The 18,417-nt window shown below is 49.1% G+C and overlaps 2 protein-coding genes across 2 annotated transcripts; one reads left to right on the top strand and one right to left on the bottom strand.

The window, feature by feature from the left end:
• Positions 1-3,858: 3,858 nt before the first annotated feature.
• TXNL4B (thioredoxin like 4B) lies at positions 3,859-8,157 on the top strand (the record flags this gene model as incomplete). The annotated part of the gene is made up of 3 exons (XM_080702607.1): positions 3,859-3,990; positions 5,968-6,119; positions 7,992-8,157. 3 exons carry the CDS (start codon positions 3,859-3,861, stop codon positions 8,155-8,157), a joined length of 450 nt encoding a protein of 149 aa, XP_080558733.1.
• Positions 8,158-11,428: 3,271 nt separating this feature from the next.
• LOC308268334 (haptoglobin-like) lies at positions 11,429-16,998 on the bottom strand (the record flags this gene model as incomplete). The annotated part of the gene is made up of 5 exons (XM_080703479.1): positions 11,429-12,207; positions 14,533-14,607; positions 15,261-15,365; positions 15,806-15,888; positions 16,994-16,998. The coding sequence occupies 5 exons, from the start codon at positions 16,996-16,998 to the stop codon at positions 11,429-11,431; spliced, it is 1,047 nt and encodes a 348-aa protein (XP_080559605.1).
• Between the last annotated feature and the right edge of the window lie 1,419 nt (positions 16,999-18,417).

Below are 18,417 nucleotides of genomic sequence, written 5' to 3'. Positions count from 1 at the left end.
ACATAACCATCAAAATCAGTTTAATAACAATCCATATTCACCAAAAATATTTATGAGAAATACTAACTTAGGAAGTGGTGTTTCCTGAAAAGTACTGAAGAGACTATAAGACTTCCTGAAGCTCAATTTGTAACAAATTCCTCTTTACCTCGCCCTGACGCTGTCCACTTATAAGCATCCTTGCAGGGCACTTGGATAATTCTCCTCATTCCAACAAGTTAAAGAAGCAGAGGAACTGTCGAGGGGTAGGATACCTCCAGAATCTTTTGCCAAGCTCTAATTTACCTGTAGAGCTCTACAAAAGAGTATCTAAAACATGATACAGATGCAGAAAGAGTTGCATTTTAAGCTGGGAACAGTGGTGCACACCTTGTGATCCCAGAACTTGGGAGGCTGAGATAGGAGGATCACAGTTTCAAGGCCAGCCTCAGTAAGTAGTGAGACTCTCGGCAACATAATGAGACATTGCTTTAAAATTAAAATAAAAAGCCGGGCGTGGTGGTGCACGCTTGTAATCCCAGCATTCGGGAGGCTGAGACCTGGAGGATCGCGGTTCGCGGACAGCCTCAGCTACTTAGTGAGGCCCTCTGCAACTCAGTGAGACCCGGTTTCAAAATAAAGAATAAAAAACAGGGAAGGGACTGTAGCTCGGAGGTCAAATGCCCCTGGGTTCCATCCCCAGACCCGCAAAAATAAATAAATAAATAAAATTAAAATAAAAGCTGGGCATGTTGGTGCATGCTTGTAATCCCAGCATTCAGGAGGCAGAGACTGGAGGATCGCGGTTCACTGACAGCCTCAGCTACTTGGCAAGGCCCTTTGCAACGCAGTGAGACCCTGTTTCAAAATTTAAAAGACTAAAAGAAGCCGGGCGTGGTGGCGCACGCTTGTAATCCCAGCATTCAGGAGGCTGAGACCAGAGGATCTAGGTTCGCAGACAGGCTCAGCTACTTAGTGAGGCCCTCTGCAACCCAGTGAGACCCAGTTTCAAACTAAAGAATAAAAAATAGGGCAGGGGGTGTAGCTCGGAGGTTGAATGCCCCTGGGTTCCATCCCCAGACCCGCAAAAATAAAATAAAATAAAAAGACTAAAAGAAATAGGGCTGAGGGTGTAGCTCATGGATGTAGCTTGGAGGTATAATGCCCCTGGGTTCCATCCCCAGTACCACAAAAATAAATTAATCAATTAATATAATTTAGTTTTAATTGGGTCAGGGGTGTAGTTCAGAGGTAGAATGACCTGGGTCCCCTGTAACACACACACACACACACACACAAAGTTACATTTTGAAAACATCATTATGCAGAATAGAAAAGAGAAACTGGGCTGAGACCAGAGGATCACACATTCGCAGCCAGCCTCAAATACTTAGTGAAGCCCTCTGCAACTCAGTGAAACCCTGTTTCAAAATAAAGAATAAAAAATAGGTCTGGGTGTATAGCTCAGAGGTAGAATGGCCCTGGGTTCAATCCCCAGTACCAGAGGGGGGGACAGACAGACACACGGAGGGGGTTGGGGAGGAGGGGGAGGGGAGAAGCAGGAGGAGAAGGAGGAGGAAAAAGGAGAAATCTGCATGCTGGTTACAGCTGCTCCAGGCAGGAAGGTAGAGATACACAGGCTGTCCTCAGCAGTCATCTGGACCAGGAATTATGCCCCCTAGGATGCCATTCTAGCAAGCTAGGCAACCTTGTCTGTCCTGTTGACTGCTACTGCCTAGCAAAATAAACACTTGATGAATCAATGACCGAATGAATGAATTTCAACTTATTAAAGATCAAGAAGTCAAGAAAACATAGACAGCAACCCAGGACATGGAGTCTGACAGGACTTAACTGACTAAGAAAAAATAAACAAGAGTTAAGGGACCCGATTCTGGAGAAAGTTTAATGGCAAAGAGGCCAAGGGGGTAAGAGAAAAACTGCAGGAACCTGGGCTTACTCGTTCTACAATTAGTCACTGAATGCCTTCTAGAGCACATCGCTGTTTTCGGCACTAGGGACCAACAAACCCTGTCCCCTTGGAGGTGACATCCTACTACAGGAGGTCGTCCATCGAATCGCCTGGTTGAGTCAGCTCTGGGCGAGGGGAGGCGACCCCAGGACCCCTACTCGGCTCGGCGACTGTCCCGGAGTGGGCTAAGAGAGTCCTAAGCAGGGCGACCCGGGCCACATCCTTGGAGCGCAGGATCTGACCACAGCAAGGAGAAAGGGCGCGGGTAGCCGGGATGGCGCAGCAGCTCCGAGGTGAGTACATCAAGTTGGGTGACAAGGGCGAGAGGAACTTCCCAAACGGGGTCCCAAGCCTGAGCAGGGACGCATATCGGCCTCCTGGAGCCGCCATGATTGGCGAACAAAAGGTCAGAAAGGAAGAAGGGGCACTCACCTTACCAAGCGCGACTCTTAGGACCTCTCCGTCCCGGATCTTGGGGCGCTGGTGCTGTCACTCCTGGGTCAGACGGCCTCAAAGAACCAAATTCGCACCTTGAAAGCGGCCATCACTATCCCATCAGGCCTTGCGCGGGCCCCTCTATCCGACCACAGATACCAGCGAGAAGGGCCCGGGAACTGTGGGCACCTAGATCCCAGCGTGGGACAGGACGAGCGCCCGCTCGCGGAGCTAGAGGCCCTTTCTCTGCAGCTCCTCTCCGATCCGGAACACTTCCGACTTCCCCGGTGACCAATCACGTTTAAGCTAAGAGGTAAAGTCCGCCTCCAACCTGTGCGCGGGGAAGGACGGGACACGTCGGCCATGTTGACTGAGGGCGGAAGTGACGACAGGACTTCCGGTTTTAACGGGGTCAAAGGGCGTGGTGACGCGTGTAATCTTCCGTATTTGTTGGGCTGTTGACTGAGACCCGCGCGTTCTATTTTTTTGTCATCTTCCGCTTTCCATTTCCAAATCGTCCTTTCCCTGTGCGCTAACGAGGGTTCCTAGGCAACAGCCCCGCGGCTATTTGGATTAAGGTCGCGGCCCTGTTTGGGGCGGAGAAGAGGGCCGCCGAGTCCTGGGTCTTCGGACTCTAGGGGTTGGACTTGCTGACAGCCCAGAAGTGGAGGTGACTTGGACAGACACGAGAAAAATAAGTTTCGTCGTCCCTGGCAGCGGGTGGACCAGGAGTAGCTCAACCACAGATATCTTTGACAACCATAAATTGGATGTTTGGGAAAGTAGAGACGCGCGCCCAGATGTAAATAAAAATCGCCCGTCTGTTCTCATACAGGTATGTCCATCGATGGCACTTTAGGATACTTATTTTAAATTTTATCTGTGTAATATATACGTGTACATTATAGTTAGGTTTTGTATAAAAATGGGGTCATCGCCGGGCGTGCTATTGTTGTTTGCAATACTGGGGATGGAACTCAGCATTGCTACACCCCCAACCCTTTTTTTTTTTTTTTTTTTTTCTGTACTGGGGGTAGAACCCAGGTGCATTTACCTCTGAGCTACACCCCCAGCCTTATTTTTTATTCTTTGTTTTGAAACAGAGTCTCACTGAGTTGCAGAGGGCCTCACTAAGTAGCTGAGGATGTCCACAAACCATGATCCTCCCGTCTCAGCCTCCCGAATGCTGGGATTATAAGTGTGCACCACCACACCTGGCTCCCCAACCCTACTTTTTATTCTTTATTTTGAAACAGGGTCTTGCTGAGTTACAAAGGGCCTCAATATGTAGCTGAGGCTGTCCTAGAACCATGATCCTCCGGTCTCAGCCTCCCAAATGCTGGGATTACAAGTGTGCGCCACCACGCCCAGCTTGTTGTTTTTAACTAGGACTCATGCTAACCTACTGTCTTTGAATATTGCAGCTTCGTTTTAGGATCGACAGTGGGGATTAACATTTGGATTCTCTCAAGATGAGCTTCCTGTTGCCCAAACTGACTACCAAAAAAGAAGTGGACCAGGCGATAAAAGGCACCGCGGAGAAGGTGCTGGTTCTCAGGTTTGGGAGAGACGAGGATCCTGTCTGTCTGCAGCTAGATGACATCGTAAGTGGATTTTTTGAAATAAATCGTTTTTATTAAAAATCTGTGTCCTCTTCAGCATCTGCCGAGTTCTGAAAGGGAGCAGGCAGGGCCTGATGGCAGCTGCTCATTGGCGCGCTTGAACAGAGTGTGATTGTGCTGCCTCTGGCCCCGGGACTCTCCCACTAGCTGCTGTCAACATCCAGTTTCAGGCAAGATGTGGTACATGCCTGTATCCCAGATGCTTGGATGCCCAAGCAGGAAATTCAACTTTGTGGCCAGCCTGAGGAATTTAGTGAGACTCTGTCTCAATAAAAGAAGTGTGTGTGTGTGTGTGTGTGTGTGTGTGTGTGTGTGTGTGTGTGACAGACAGACAGACTAAGGATTGAACTTGAGGGCATTCTACCTCTGAGCTATACCCCTAGCCATATTTTATTTGTTTATTTTGAAATGGGCTCATTGTCAGTGTGGTGGCACATGCTTGTAATCCCAGTACTTGAGAGCAGAGGCAGGAGGATTATAGGTTTGCAGCCAGCCTCAACTATTTAGTGAGGCCCTCTGCAACTCAGCGAGACCCTGCTTCAAAATAAAAAATGAAAAATAGGGGCTGGGAACATAACTCAGAGGTAGAACACTGCTGCGTCCAATCCCCAGTACCACAAAAAAAAGAAAAGAGCCGGGCATGGTGGTGCACGCTTGTAATCCCCACACTTGGGAGGCTGAGACAAGAGGATCGCACAGGTTCTAAGCTAGCCGTGCTGGCTTAAGAGACCCTGTTTCCAAATTAAAAAAACTATAAAGGTAGAAGGGTTCCATCTCCAGTACCACAAAAAAAAAAAAAAAGAAAGAAAGAAAGAAAAGAAAAGAAATGGGCTCACTGAGTTGCTGAGGCCAGATTCAAACCTATGATCTCCGTCTTACCCTTCCAAAGACTGGGATTGTAGGCATGCACCGCCTTGCCTAGCTTTAAAATAAAATTCAAAAGAGGGGTAAGGCCGGGCGTGGTGCCGCACATTCGTAATCCCAGCTTTTGGGAGGCTGAGACTGGAGGATCATGGTTCGCGGACAGCCTCAGCTACTTAGTGGGGCCCTCCCCAACTTAGTGAGACCCGGTTTCAAAATGAAGAATGAAAAACAGGGCTGGGGGTATTGATCGGAGGTAGAATGCCCCTGGGCTCCATCCCCAGCCCCACCAAAAAAAAAAAAAAGAGGGGGTGGTGGTGTAAGGATGTAACTCAGTGGTAGAGCACTGCCCTAACATGTAAGGCCCTGGGTTCAATCCACAGCATCCCCCTCTCAAAAAGAAGAGAGTATAAATCCTGGAGCCAACCTGCCAAAATTCAAATCCCAGCCCTACTGCTTAGGAGCCATGAGACCTGGGCAGGTTACTTTACCTCCTGTGCCTCTGTCTCCTCCTCTATAGAATGAGGTTTCTAATGACCCAGAGCTCGGAGGATTGTGGTTAGGGTTAAATGGGTTAACAGACAGGAAACACTCCACACAGTTGGCACGGAGCACGTGTCACGTAAACATGTGCTACTCTACGTATCATTTCCAGGAGGACTGGGAGGAAGGAGATTTGGGGGAACGTCAGCACCTGTATTACATGCACCCGAGGTGTGTGTGTGTGTGTGCGTGTGTGTGTGCATGTGTGTGTGTCTGGTGGCGCTGAGGGTGGAACCCAGAGCCCCAGGCGTGCGAGGCAAGTGCTGTGCCACTGAGCTGCACCCCCGCCAAGTGAGCAGGGTTACTTTTCAGAAGCAATCACACATGAACCAGAAACTTAAAGGGAGAATGTATTTTCCCCAGGACATCCCCATAACTGGGTCAGCAGGGAGGCAAGCCCTGAGCGGTGAGGATACACTGTGTCCAGTGTGGAACTCAGTGGGCCAAATTCTTGCCCCAGGGATTTCTTCACACAAAATATCGGAGTAAAAAGCTTCCCAGAAGCAACAGCGGCGGCCTGTCCATGGTAACCTCCACCTCCCTTGTCCCTTGTAGCTTTCTAAGACGTCTTCTGACTTAAGCAAAATGGCTGCCATATACCTGGTAGATGTGGACCGCACTCCGGTTTATACCCAGTATTTTGACATCAGTTATATTCCCTCTACGGTGTTTTTCTTCAATGGGCAACATATGAAAGTGGATTATGGGTAAGTTGGGTTGCCTTTTTTGTTGTTGTTTTTGTTTTTGTTTGGGGGGGGTGGTACTGGGGATGGAACCCAGGGGCATTCTACCTCCAAGCTACATCCCCAGCCCTATCTTTTATTCTGTATTTTGAAACAGGGTCTCACTGAGTTGCAGAGGGCCTAAGCAGCTGGGGCTGTCCTTGAACCGCGATCCTCCATCTCAGCCTCCTGAGTGCGCCACCACGCCGGCTTGGGTTGCCTTTGAAGTCATCACAATCTTCAAAGTTTCCTTCAAAGCCGTTTCAGGAGCTCACCTATTTGCCCATGATGTTGGCTCATGGGTCTTTGATTAGTACTGTTCCCTTGGTCAATGCATTCTTTAGTTTGAGGGTTATCTTATTTGTTATGGTACTGGAGATAGAACCCAGGGGCCTTCTACCACCAGACTACACCCCCAGCCCTGTTTTATTATTTTATTTGGAAACAGAGTCTCACCAAGTTGCTGAGGCTGGCCTCAAGCCTGAGATCCTCCTGTCTCAGCCTCCCAAGTGCTGCGATTACAAGCGTGCACCACCACGCCTGGTTTGCTCTTTAGTCTTTTCTGTGAAACTTGATATAAAATGAGAGTGTTTCTGGTATGACTGGCAAATTTTAATTTCCAGCTTAAATGTAAAATAATAGTATAGTTTGCAAAGTGCTAACCACCCTTATGTCTGAAAACAGAATAGCTATATTAGCTAAGTATAGAATGTAAAAAGTGTCCCAGGAAGCTGGGTGTGGTGATCCCAGCATTCGGGAGGCTGAGACCGGAGGATCGTGGGTCATGGACAGCCTCAGCTACTTAGTGAGGCCCTCTGCAACTCAGTGAGACCCGGTTTCAAAATAAAGAATAAAAATAGGGCAGGGGATGTGGATCGGAGGTCGAATGCCCCTGAGTTCCATCCCCAGACCTGCAAAAAAAAAAAAAGTGTCCCAGGAATTTTATTTGAAACATGAATTTCTTAAACTTTAGGGCTGGTAAATGACTTTTATATAACAAGCATTACTGCCAGTAAACAGATACACTCCTCTCTTGCCAAGTCTTCTGCTGCTAAGAGAATTTTAAAGTAATTTTTGCCACGCACGGTGGCAGATGCTCGTAATCTCAGTACTTGGGAGGCTGAGACAGGATAATCGCAGGTCCAGTCAGCCTCAGCTACTTAGTGAGGCCCTCAGCAACTTAGACTCTGTTTCAAAATGAAAGAATAAATTAGGGCTGGGTATAGCTCATAGATAAGAATGCCCTTGGCTTCCATCCCCAGTACCACAGATAATTAATTAATTAACTAATTAATTAAAGTGATTCTCAGCTGGGCGCAGTGGTGCACATCTGTAATCCCAGAACCTGGGAGGCTGAGACAGGAGGATCACAGGTTTGAAGCCAGCCTCAGCAACTTAGTGAGACCTTTTTTCAAAATAAAAAGATCTGGGAGTCTAACCTGAAGATTGAATACCCTTGGGTTCAATCTCCAGTGTAACTGAATTCCAGTACCCACCCCAATTTGCCACATCAAATAATTGAGACAATCCGGGCATGGTGGCGCATGCACTGGGGAGGCCGAGACAGGAGGATCGCACAGATTCGAAGCCAGCCTCAGCTACTTAATGAGGCTCTCAGCAACTTAGTGAGACCCTGTTTCCAAATAAAGTAGAAAAAGGTCTGGGAGTATAGTCCAGAGATAGAAAAGCCCCTGGGTTCCACCCCAGTACCACCAAAAAAAAAAAAAAAAAAAAAAAATTAATCCCTCCCTGAGGAGAAGGCAGCAGGAGAGCTGGTGTTCACGTTGTCGTCCTGCAAGTCGTCAGCAAGTGACCGTGTGAGTTCTGAGTGCGCTTGTTTCTCTCCTGTGTGTCCAGGTCTCCGGATCACTCCAAGTTCGTGGGGAGCTTCAAAACCAAACAGGACTTCATAGATTTGATTGAAGTCATCTATCGAGGAGCAATGCGGGGAAAGCTTATCGTCCAGAGCCCTATTGATCCCAAGAACATTCCCAAATACGACCTCCTCTATCAAGACATCTAGCATGCTCGCTGCTGCTGGAGGTGAGGAAAATGGTCCAGCTGGGAAGCCTTTGTGGGGCCCTCAGGATGGCGCACGGCCGGCTTGAGGGGCTCGGTCTGTGTGTGCGCCAGCCCAGAGCGGAAGGAGCCCATGCCGGGTCTGGACACCTGGGACCCGCTCCCTGCGGGCCCGAGCCATCAGCGTAGCAACGGCCCATTTCCCCAGAATGACGTTTCCAACTGCGTTTTACACCATGATTTTCTGTGTCCCTCAAGATAACACAGAATCCTCCTAAACATTTGCCAGTACAGCTCGCTCTAACCATGTTTATCTGATGCGCAAGTAAAACGGGAAGTCAGTCCCACCGTAAGAAATCTTGTCCGTCCTAGATCCGGGAGCGCGCATGCCCTTGCCGGTTCCTCGGCACCGGCGCTGACTTTCTAGAACCAGAGAACGGACGCCGAGCCACTGGACAGCGGCCCGGGCAGCGTGAGACCCGCCAGCAGCTTCTGTGCCAACAGAAGCCCGGTTCTGTTCGGGGCACTTGCCACTGCAAGGCCACCCCTTTGCCAGTGCCTCTTTCCGGCTTCCTTGCAGGGACAGAGGGCCGTGAGGCTTGGTTCTGCCTGGTGTGGCACAGAAGAAAGGGTGTGGGGCTTTGCTGGTAAACAGCCATTCCACCAAGAAAATAAAACCCTTTACCACCACCTCTGTCTTCCTTTCTCCTCCACTTCCCACTTTTGATTTCAGTCATGATGCATGAGCGTGGTTCACGGCCAGCCTCAACTACTTAGTGAGGCTCTCTGCAACTTAGTGAGACCCTGTTTCAAAATAAAGAATAAAAAATAGGGCAGGGGGTGTAGCTTGGAGGTCAAATGCCTCGGTTCCATCCCCAGACCCGCAAAAAAAAAAAAAAAGAAAGAAAAAGGCCGGGCGTGGTGGCGCACACTTGTAATCCCTGTGCTTGGGAGGCAGAGACAGGAGGATCACAAAGGTTCGAAGCCAGCCGTGCTGACTTGAGACCCTGTTTCCAAATAAAAAAGTATTAAAAAAAAAAAAAGTAGGTCTGGGAGTGTAGCCCGGAGGTAGAAGGATTTCCAGGAACCCCAGTACCACCAAAAAAAAAAAAGGAGCCAGGCATAGTGGTGCACACTTGTAATCCCAGCATTTGGGAGGCTGAGGCAGGAGGATCAGGGTTTGCTGACAGCTTAAGCTACTTAGGCCCTTTCCAACTCAGACCTGTTTCAATAATATGTAATTAAAAAAAAAAAAAAGGGCTGGGAGTGTAGTTCGGAAGAACAATGCCCCTGAGTTCCATCCCCAGTACCTAAAAAAAATTGAAAGTAAAGGTTTAAGCTGAGTATAGTGGTGCACACTTGTAAAGTATGTGGGAGGCTGAGACAGGAGGATCATGGGTTCACAGCCAGCTTCAGCTACTTAGGGAGGCCCTCTGCAACTTAGACCCTGTTTCAAATTTAAAAAAAAAAAAAGTAGGTCTGGGGGTGTAGCACAGAGGTAGAATGCCCCTGAATTTCATCCCCAGCACCACACACACAAAAATATAAATAGATAAATAAATAAATAAATAGGAAAGATTTCTTCTGGCTCAGGGTTTCAGAGCTTCCCGGCCATGGTCGCTTTGGGGCCTGCAGGGGGCAGCGCCTCACGCCAGAGCAGGGCAGAGCAAAGGGTAGCTCATCTCACAGGAGCTGGGACGCACAGAGGAAGAACAAAGACAGTCCCACCATCCCCTTAAAGGCAAAGGCACGCCCCATGGTCTGCCCCCTCCACCCTGCCTCTCACAGGCCCCACAGTCCCAGCGGCCAGGCCCGCGCCTGTAACACACTGACCCTGGGGACACTTAAGCCAACGGGCGTGCACTCTGTCTCCTAATCGCCTCCAAAGAAGCGGCCAGATGCAGCGAGTAAAGCTCAGAGCTTGTGTTCAAACAACCCTAGGTCCAAGTGCAGCCACCCTTTCAGTAGCTTTGTGAACACAAGCAAAGCATTCAGCTGCTCCCTGGTCTGGGGAGAGAGAGACAGAGACAGAGACAGAGAGAGGGAGGGAGGGAGGGAGGAGGAGGAGAAGAAGAAGAGGAGGAGGAGGAGGAGGAGAGAGAGAGAGACCCGGCATTGCATAAGCACCCAGCCGAGGTGCAGGTGGCCCCAGTGTACCAGAGTGAGATGGAGCCCCAGGTTCTGGTCTTAGCTACTTTAGAAAAGAATAGCCAGAACTATGCTACAAGCTGAAGCCATTTTTATTATTACAAAGGTAGAAGGGACAGAAATTAAACACTACATCAGAGAGAGAGAGTGATACAGTGGAGTGCCTTGAAAGTAAGACACTGAGGTTTTGAAGACAGGACAGTTTTTATAAAGATTTATTATCGCCGGGCGTGGTGGCGCACGCTTGTAATCCCTGCACTTGGGAGGCGGAGACAGGAGGATCGCGCTGGCTTAAGAGACCCCGTTTCCAAATAAAAAATAGGTCTGGGAGTATAGCTCGGATGTAGATGGGCTTCCAGGAACCCTAGTACCACCAAAAATAAAATTAAAAATAAAGATTTATTATCTTTTGTCTTGCTTAACCAATAGTCTTCCTGACCTGACATAGTGTGTGGGTCCACCCATTCTCTCCGGTACAAATCTTTTGATATGATTATGAGGATTTACTTATCCTATACCCTGCTTGACCAAAAGCCACCTTCCTGGAGGTGTAGGCCTGCCCTTGTTATGACCAAAATGTGTTACTTGATTATCAAAGCCAGGGGTCACACGGTATCTGCCTTCTTTGAGGAAGACCTGTACCATCCTCCCACATCCTTGGGGAATTTTAGCCTGTCTGCTATAAGTTATTATGTAAATCTGTCTTAAAATATGAAGGCCCTGGGCCACAACTCTTGTGTTCTTGCTAATCGCTTTGGCTGCAGGGAACTCTGGTGCTTCCCTTCCCCGCCTGAGCATCTGTGTAGCACCAAAGCTATTTTCCAATACATTTTGAAATTAGTACCAAAGCCATTTCCCAATACCCGCATACCAGAAGGCACCAGTGTACTGCCAGAGGGATCTCCAGGCAGCACGGGGTATTTTCTGCCACACTTCCAGGAACCACTAGCACCCTAAAGTACGGAATAAAAAAGGCCCCAGGACTAAAAAACAGCACAGAAATGAGGCAGCAGCAAGCTCTTTATTGTTGACCCAGCAGGGCAGGCCGGTTGCTCATCAGCGAATCCAGCCACTCCACCCTCTTCCAGGGTAAAATCTTGCTACGGGGTCAGGGCTCCCACCCTGCACTAGCCATCGGCGATGGTTTTCCGGACCCAGTCCATGATGGAGGTCACCTTCACGTACACCCCGTACTCGGCCACCCCGCAGCTTTTATCAAAGCTCAGGATCCCGGCCGCGTACCAGGTGTCCTGCTCCAGGTCGTGAACCACAAAGGCGCTGCCGGCGTCCCCGTAGCAGGTGTCTTCCTCGAACTTGGACATGCCGACGCAGAAGGTGTGCTGGTTCAGGATGGGCTGCACCCCGACAGGACTCCGGGGGGTCTTCTTTTCGGGCACCGTGCTGCCCTCGTAGTGCATCTCACAGATGGATTGGCTGGCCACTGGCAACATGACGTATTTGAGGTGCTCGGTGAACCGAAAGTTGACGTTTCGTCCCCAGCCTGACACATAGCCCACGCGCCCCACTTCGGCGTACTCTTTGGTGGCCAGGCAGATGGGCATGACCCGCTCGTTGACAGGCACCTTCTGCTTGAGTTTGATGAGGCCGATGTCTACGGAGGAGTAGTTGGGGTGCAGGACCACCTTCTCGATCTCCACCAGCTGCTTTCTGCCCACGTAGAGCTGTAAGGTGGGGGCGATGTCCTCTGCCTTGGCGTCCTCTGAGTGATTCAGGAAGAGGTTCTTGGCAGTGGTCAGCAGCCACTGCTCACTAATCAGGGTGGCCCCCGTGGTGAGGGCGTGGCGCGAGACCATCTTAGCCTGCCAGGGGAAGCTGCCTTTGGCGTCCAGAGACCCACCGATGATACGCTGCACCTGGTCCACTGGGTGCTTAGGCTTCCCACAAACTGTCAAGACAGCGAGACCCGTGAGCAGAAACGATCCAGGAAGGCAGGGCTGAAGTATCAGGTTTTCCATGGTCTATACTGTGTGTGTGTGTGTGTGTGTGTGTGTGTGTGTGTGTGTGTGTGTGTGTGTGTGTTACTGGGGATTGAATCCAGGGGCATTCTACCCCCAAGATACACCCCCAGCCCTTTCTACTTTTTATTTAGAAATAGAATCATACTAGGTTACTGAGTCTTAAGTTGCTGAGGCTGTAAAGCTGGAATTACAGATGTGCACCACCATACCCAGCTTCCATTGACCTATTTTTTTTTTTTTTTTTGGCGGTACTATGGATGGAACAGGGGCATTCTACCTCCAAGCTACACTCCCAGCCCTATTTTTTATTCTTTATTTTGAAACAGGGTCTCACTGAGTTGCAAAGGGCTTCACGAAGTAGCTGAGGCTGTCCACAAACTGCTATCCTCCTGTCTCAGCCTCCCACATGCTGGGATTACAAGCTTGTGCCACCACGCCCGGCTCTAATTTTATTTTGAAATAAAGTCTCACTAATTCGCCAAGGCTTCGAACCTGCAGTTCAAATGCTTTGCCCTCACTTTCCTGCTCGTCTCACCAGCAATAGTTACAGTTTAAAAATAAGGTTTTCAAGCCGGGCATGGCGGCACACGCTTGTCATCCCAGCATTCAGGAGACTGAGACCGGAGGATCGCGGTTCGCAGCCAGCCTCAGCTACTTAGTGAGGCCCTTTGCAACTCTGTGAGACCCGGTTTCAACATAAAGAATGAAAAATAGGGCAGGGGGCGTAGCTCGGAGGTCAAATGCCCCTGGGTTTCATCCTCAGACCCGAAAATAATAATAATAATAATAATAATAATAATAATAATAATAATGTTTTCAGCCGGGAGTGGTGGCACACGCTTATAATCCCAGTATTTAGTATTTAGGAGGCTGAGACAGGAGGATCACAGGTTTGAAGCCAGCTTCAGCTACTTAGTGAGGCCCTCTGCAACTTAGCAAGACCCTGTTTCAAAATAAAAAAGAAAGCCGGGCGTGGTGGCACACGCTTGTAATCCCAGTACTTGGGAGACCAAGACAGGAGGATCACAGGTTCACAGACAGCCTCAGCTACTTAGTGAGGCTCTCAGCAACTTAGTGAGGCCCTGTTTCCAAATAAAATATAAAAAATAGGTCTGGAAGTATAGCCCGAAGGTAGAAAGCCCCGGGGTTTCATCTTCAGTACCACAAAAACTAAATAAAAATAAAAATAAAAGCTAGGCGTGGTGGCGCATGCTTGTAATCCCAGCACTTGGGAGGCTGAGACAGGAGGATCACACAGGTTCGAAGCCAGCCTCAGCTACTTAGTGACGCTCTCAGCAACTTAGTGAGACCCTGTTTCTAATAATATATAAAATAGGTCTGGGAGTATAGCCCGGAGGTAGAAAGCCTCTGGGTTCCACCCCCAGTGCCACCAAAAAAAAATAAAAATAAAAATAAAAAATAAAAATAAATAATAATAAGACTGTTTCCAAATAAAGTATAAAATAGGTCTGAGAGTATAGCCCAGAGGTAGAAAAGCCCCTGGGTTCCACCCCCAGTACCACAAAAAAATAAATAAATAAATAAAAATAAGTAAATAAATAAAAATAAAAAAGAATAAAATTGGGCTGAGGATGTAGCTCAGAGGATTCTATCCCCAGTACCACAAAATAATAATAATAATAATAATAATAATAATAATTAATAATAATAATGTTCCCATTATTTGCGTCACAACATGGAGTCTACTTCCTGCTCTCCTAACACAAAAGAAATAAGTAGTGCTGGGGTCTCGCCCTGGCTGATAAGGCATATGTTCATCTGAGTAATTTCCATCCCCGCTAAAAGGGCTGGAAGCTCCGCAATCCCTTCTGTGACTGAAGCGGGGTCCGTCTTAGTGTCGGGGGACGCAGGGTCCACAGATGCTGAGTTAATCCATGTAGACTGGTAGCTTCGCACCCTGAGAGCCAAAGGCAAGAGGGCCCGGAGACCAGAGGCTCCTCCTGGCCACAGGGGGCAGGACCCCCATACATGCCAGCCTCTGTTCTGCCCCTTGGCCTGATCTTCCTGGAGCCTGCGTTCCCCTGGAGGGCGGCTCTCTGGGCAGGCTGTCCTAGCCTGGGGTAGATAGTGTAGACAGGGGATTCGAGATGCTGAGTGAGCGCCGTGGGGAGGCGTCTCTGCTGCCCGGGTCTCCGCCCCACCGGCCATGGTTGACCCTGCGCCCTCAGCCTGGCTCCCTGTGCCAGGATGTGGCTTTGCACCAGGTCAACAGAGATGCCCTCCACACCCACCTGCTTCACATTCCGGAAGTTTCTCTCCCATGGCCTGGTTCGTCCACTGCTTCTCACTATTTAAGGTGTACAGTCCTGAAACAGAAGGAGAGGAGTGAGCCCAGAGAAGCCATGTTTAGAAAGAAGACTTCAGAAGGAGGGAAAAGAGGGAGAGGAGGCAGGAGGAGCACCAGGTGGAGCACCGCAGCACCAGGTTGCCTCTCAGGACAGCTCACCTGGGAGCAGCCCGTAGCACGTGGAGAGCTCACGGGCTGCCTGGATTTTGGGCAAGACGCTCGGTAACCTATCAAGACCCTATTTCGAAACAAAAACTTAAAAAGGGCTGGAGGTAGCCAAGCGTGGCAGTGCATGTAATCCCAGCATTTGGGAGGCTGAGACAGGAGAATCGCAGTTCGAGGACAGCCTCGGCTACTAGTTAGTGAGGCCCCTTGCAACTCAGTGAGACTCTGTTTCAAAATAAAGAATTTTTTTAAAAAAAGGGCTGGGGGTGTAGCTCAGAGGTAGAATGCCCCTGCATTCCATCCCCAGACCCGTAAAAAAGGGGGCGGCTGGAGGTATATAGCTGGGAGGCAGAATGCCTCTGAGTTCAATCCCAAGTACCACATACAGAAAAAATAAATAAACAAATCTAAAGGAATCTAAGTCTCCTGGCTTAGAGAAGCAGAGAGGACTTTGGGCCAGCGCCTGCAGGCCGGGCGGGCGAGCAGGGCAGACTAGTACGGCCTCACCGTCCCCTCCTCCACTGCGTAGCCTGTAGTTGGGTTTGCACCGGTAGCGGACCAAGTGCTCCACGTAGCCATTTGGGATCTCGGGGGGCTTGGGGCAGCTGTCATCTGCAAAGAAAAAGAAGCCAGAAAAAAAGTTAGTATTTAGAAATGGCTTTCAAAGCAGGGCATGGTGGCACACACCTGTAATCCCAGTACTTGGGAGCCTGAGACAGGATGACCACAGGTTTGAGGACAGCCTCAGCAACTTAGACACTAAGCAACCTAGTAAGACCTTATTTCAAAAAAAATAAGAAGAGCAAGGGGCATAGCTCCAAGGTAGAATGCCCCTGGGTTCAATCCTTAGAAACAAAAAAGGAAAGTAAAGCTTCCACAGAACTATTAGGAATCAGAGGACAGCAACCACCCTCCACCCGACAGGAAGCTGGGGAGAGAGCGCTCGCCCTTTCTCTATGGGACAGCGCAGGGCAGGGGAGGCGGCCCTTCACTGAGGGGTCAAAGTGGGCCCCGGGATGTTGAGGGCTCAGAGCTGCCCACAGACACAAGACCTGAGAAATCCATGGCGTCATTGCCAAAGTCCACAGCACAAAGCTGGCCCCAGAGCAGGAGGGCGACGAGATATCCCAGGGCACTGCAGAGAGACGGGTGGCAGGGAGGAGTCAAAGCTGGTCTCCCTGCTTCATTGCACACGCGTGTGTGTGCGCACGCGCGCACACACACACACACACACACACACACACACACACACACACACACACACACCTTTCCCTAAACAGCCAGAAAAAGAAAGCCGATTTTGGGATAGGACCCCGAGGCTGTCCCCGTGCACCCAGAGCACAGCAGCGCGTCTGCACTCACCCAGGTCCCTGGCAGCTCCGCGCTGCTGGGGAGTTTACCGAGGTCGGAAGCCACACAGCTAAGTGAGCCCCGATTCCCGCCGCCTGCAGACATTAAATTGGCACCAAAGAGAGAGAGAAATGTGGGAAGCGACGTGTGTGCGTGCACTCATGGATCACTTCGAATCTCACTGTGATATATAATTATAATGCACCAACAAAAGTATTTCTAAAATTGACAATAAGAGAGCCAATAGAACCACGCTTGTAATCCCAGCACTCGGGAGGCTGAGACAGGAGGATCGCGGTTCACGGCCAGCCTCGGCTACTTAGTGAGGCCCTCTGCAACTCAGTGAGACTCTGTTTCAAAATAAAGAATAAAAATAGGGCAGAGACTGTAGCTCGGAGGTCGAATGCCCCTGGGTTCCATCCCCAGACCCATGAAGAAAATAAATAATTAAATAAATAAATAAATAATAAAAGCTTTTTTTTTTTTTTTTTTTTTTTTTGCCGTACTGGGGAAGGAACCCAGGGGCATTCAACCTCCAAGCTATACCCCCAGCCAGATTTTTTATTCTTTATTTTGAAACAAGGTCTCACTGAGTCGCAGAGGGCCTCAGTAAGTAGCTGAGGCTGTCCGCGAACCATAATCCTCCTGTGTCAGCCTCCCAAGTGCTGGGATTACAAGTGTACACCAGCACGCCCAGTTTTGCAAGCACCATGTGTTAGGGCAAGAAAAAAGAGGAGGAGACTTGACGTGTTAATCCCTTTAATTCACTACCATTTAGCCCATTCACCCCTTTTCCTTGTTATATTTTTTTGCATCTCTCCAAAAGCTTCTTCCAGGCCAATGCTCACTGAACAGGATAAAGTAAGGCCGAGGGCCGGCCGTGGACTCACCGCATCTTGGCCTGGCCTCTCCTCCCTGAGAGCCACGGGGACGTCTGCCGAGCCCTTCTGGCTGGAAACCTCCGGCCATCTGCTATTTAACTGGGGCTGCAGTGTTGACACAGCGCTGGCCTGGGTTAGGTCACCGGCAGGTTCCAGTAACAAAACCACAAAAAAATACCCCTGTCAAGAGAGGAGCTCTTGCTTCACTCCTGGGTTTTCCCGTGGTGTTATTTTACAAACCCTGAAGAAACCTGGCAACCTTATGACCCCACATACCTGGCAAATATTTCCACACTGGGATGAGGGTACTATGACTCTGTCTCTAATTTTTTTTTTTTCCTGTACTGGGGATGAAACCCAGAGTCATTCTACCTCCAAGTTACACCCCCAGCCCTACTTTTTTTTTTTTTTTTGGAAACAGGGTCTCACTAGATTGATGAGAGTCTCACTATTTGCTGGATCTGTCCTCAAGACTGTGACCCTCCTGTCTCAGCCCCCCAAGTACTGGGACTACAGGCATGTGCCACCACACGAGGTTTAGAGGGTTTTCAACTCAGAAAAAGACTTATCTTTGAGTTATTTTAAACCCCCTATAGATACTCCTGCAACCTAGATTAAATGTGCCTATGTTGAAAACAAGGCCTCAAGAGACCGATGTAAAATTTTCTCTCCTTCTTTCTTTCTTTCTTTCTTTCTTTCTTTCTTTCTTTCTTTCTTTCTTTTTGTAATATTGGGGATGAAATCTAGATCTATTCTCCCTCTGAGCTTCACCCTCAGCCCTATAGCTGAGGCTGGCTGTGAACCATGATCCTCCGGTCTCAGCCTTCCGAATGCTGGGATTACAAGCATGGGTCTCCACGCAGCTAACTGTTCACTTTTAACTCTTATTTTCCCAGTTTGTTTGCACACCTGAAGAAAGTATGTTGAGTCATATATGCTAAAACTCACACCATAAAAATGTAAACTTGTGGGCCAGGCGTGGTGGTGCATGGTTCACGGACAGCCTCAGCTACTTAGTGAGGCCCTTTGCAACTCAGTGAGACCCTTGTTTCAAAATAAAGAATAAAAAAATAGGGCTGGGGGTGTAGCTTAGAGGTTGAATGCCCCTGGGTTCCATCCCCAGTACCACACAATAAAAGTAAACTTTTTTACCCACACTATGGGAAAGTAAACTTTTCATTCTGAGCTTGTAGTTGGCCAATATAAAAGTAACACAAAGAGGCCACTCGGGTGGGGCTGCACCCTGGTCCCGTGCCCAGTGTAGTCACAGCCGGTAATACAGACTGGCCACTGGCATCAGACCGGTCTGGTTCATCTCTGGTGGGCTACCTCACAACAGCTAGAAAGAAAACCATTTTGGTTTTTTGTGGGTTTTGTTGTTGTTGTTGTTGTTTTGTTTTCATTGGTACTGGGGATTGAACTCAGAGGTATTC

The sequence above is a fragment of the Muscardinus avellanarius genome (genome assembly GCF_963383645.1).
Source record: "Muscardinus avellanarius genome assembly, chromosome: 10".
NCBI lineage: Eukaryota > Metazoa > Chordata > Mammalia > Rodentia > Gliridae > Muscardinus > Muscardinus avellanarius.
The sequence above is the reverse complement of the archived record's forward strand: the minus strand, read 5'-3'. Positions and strand labels throughout refer to the sequence as shown.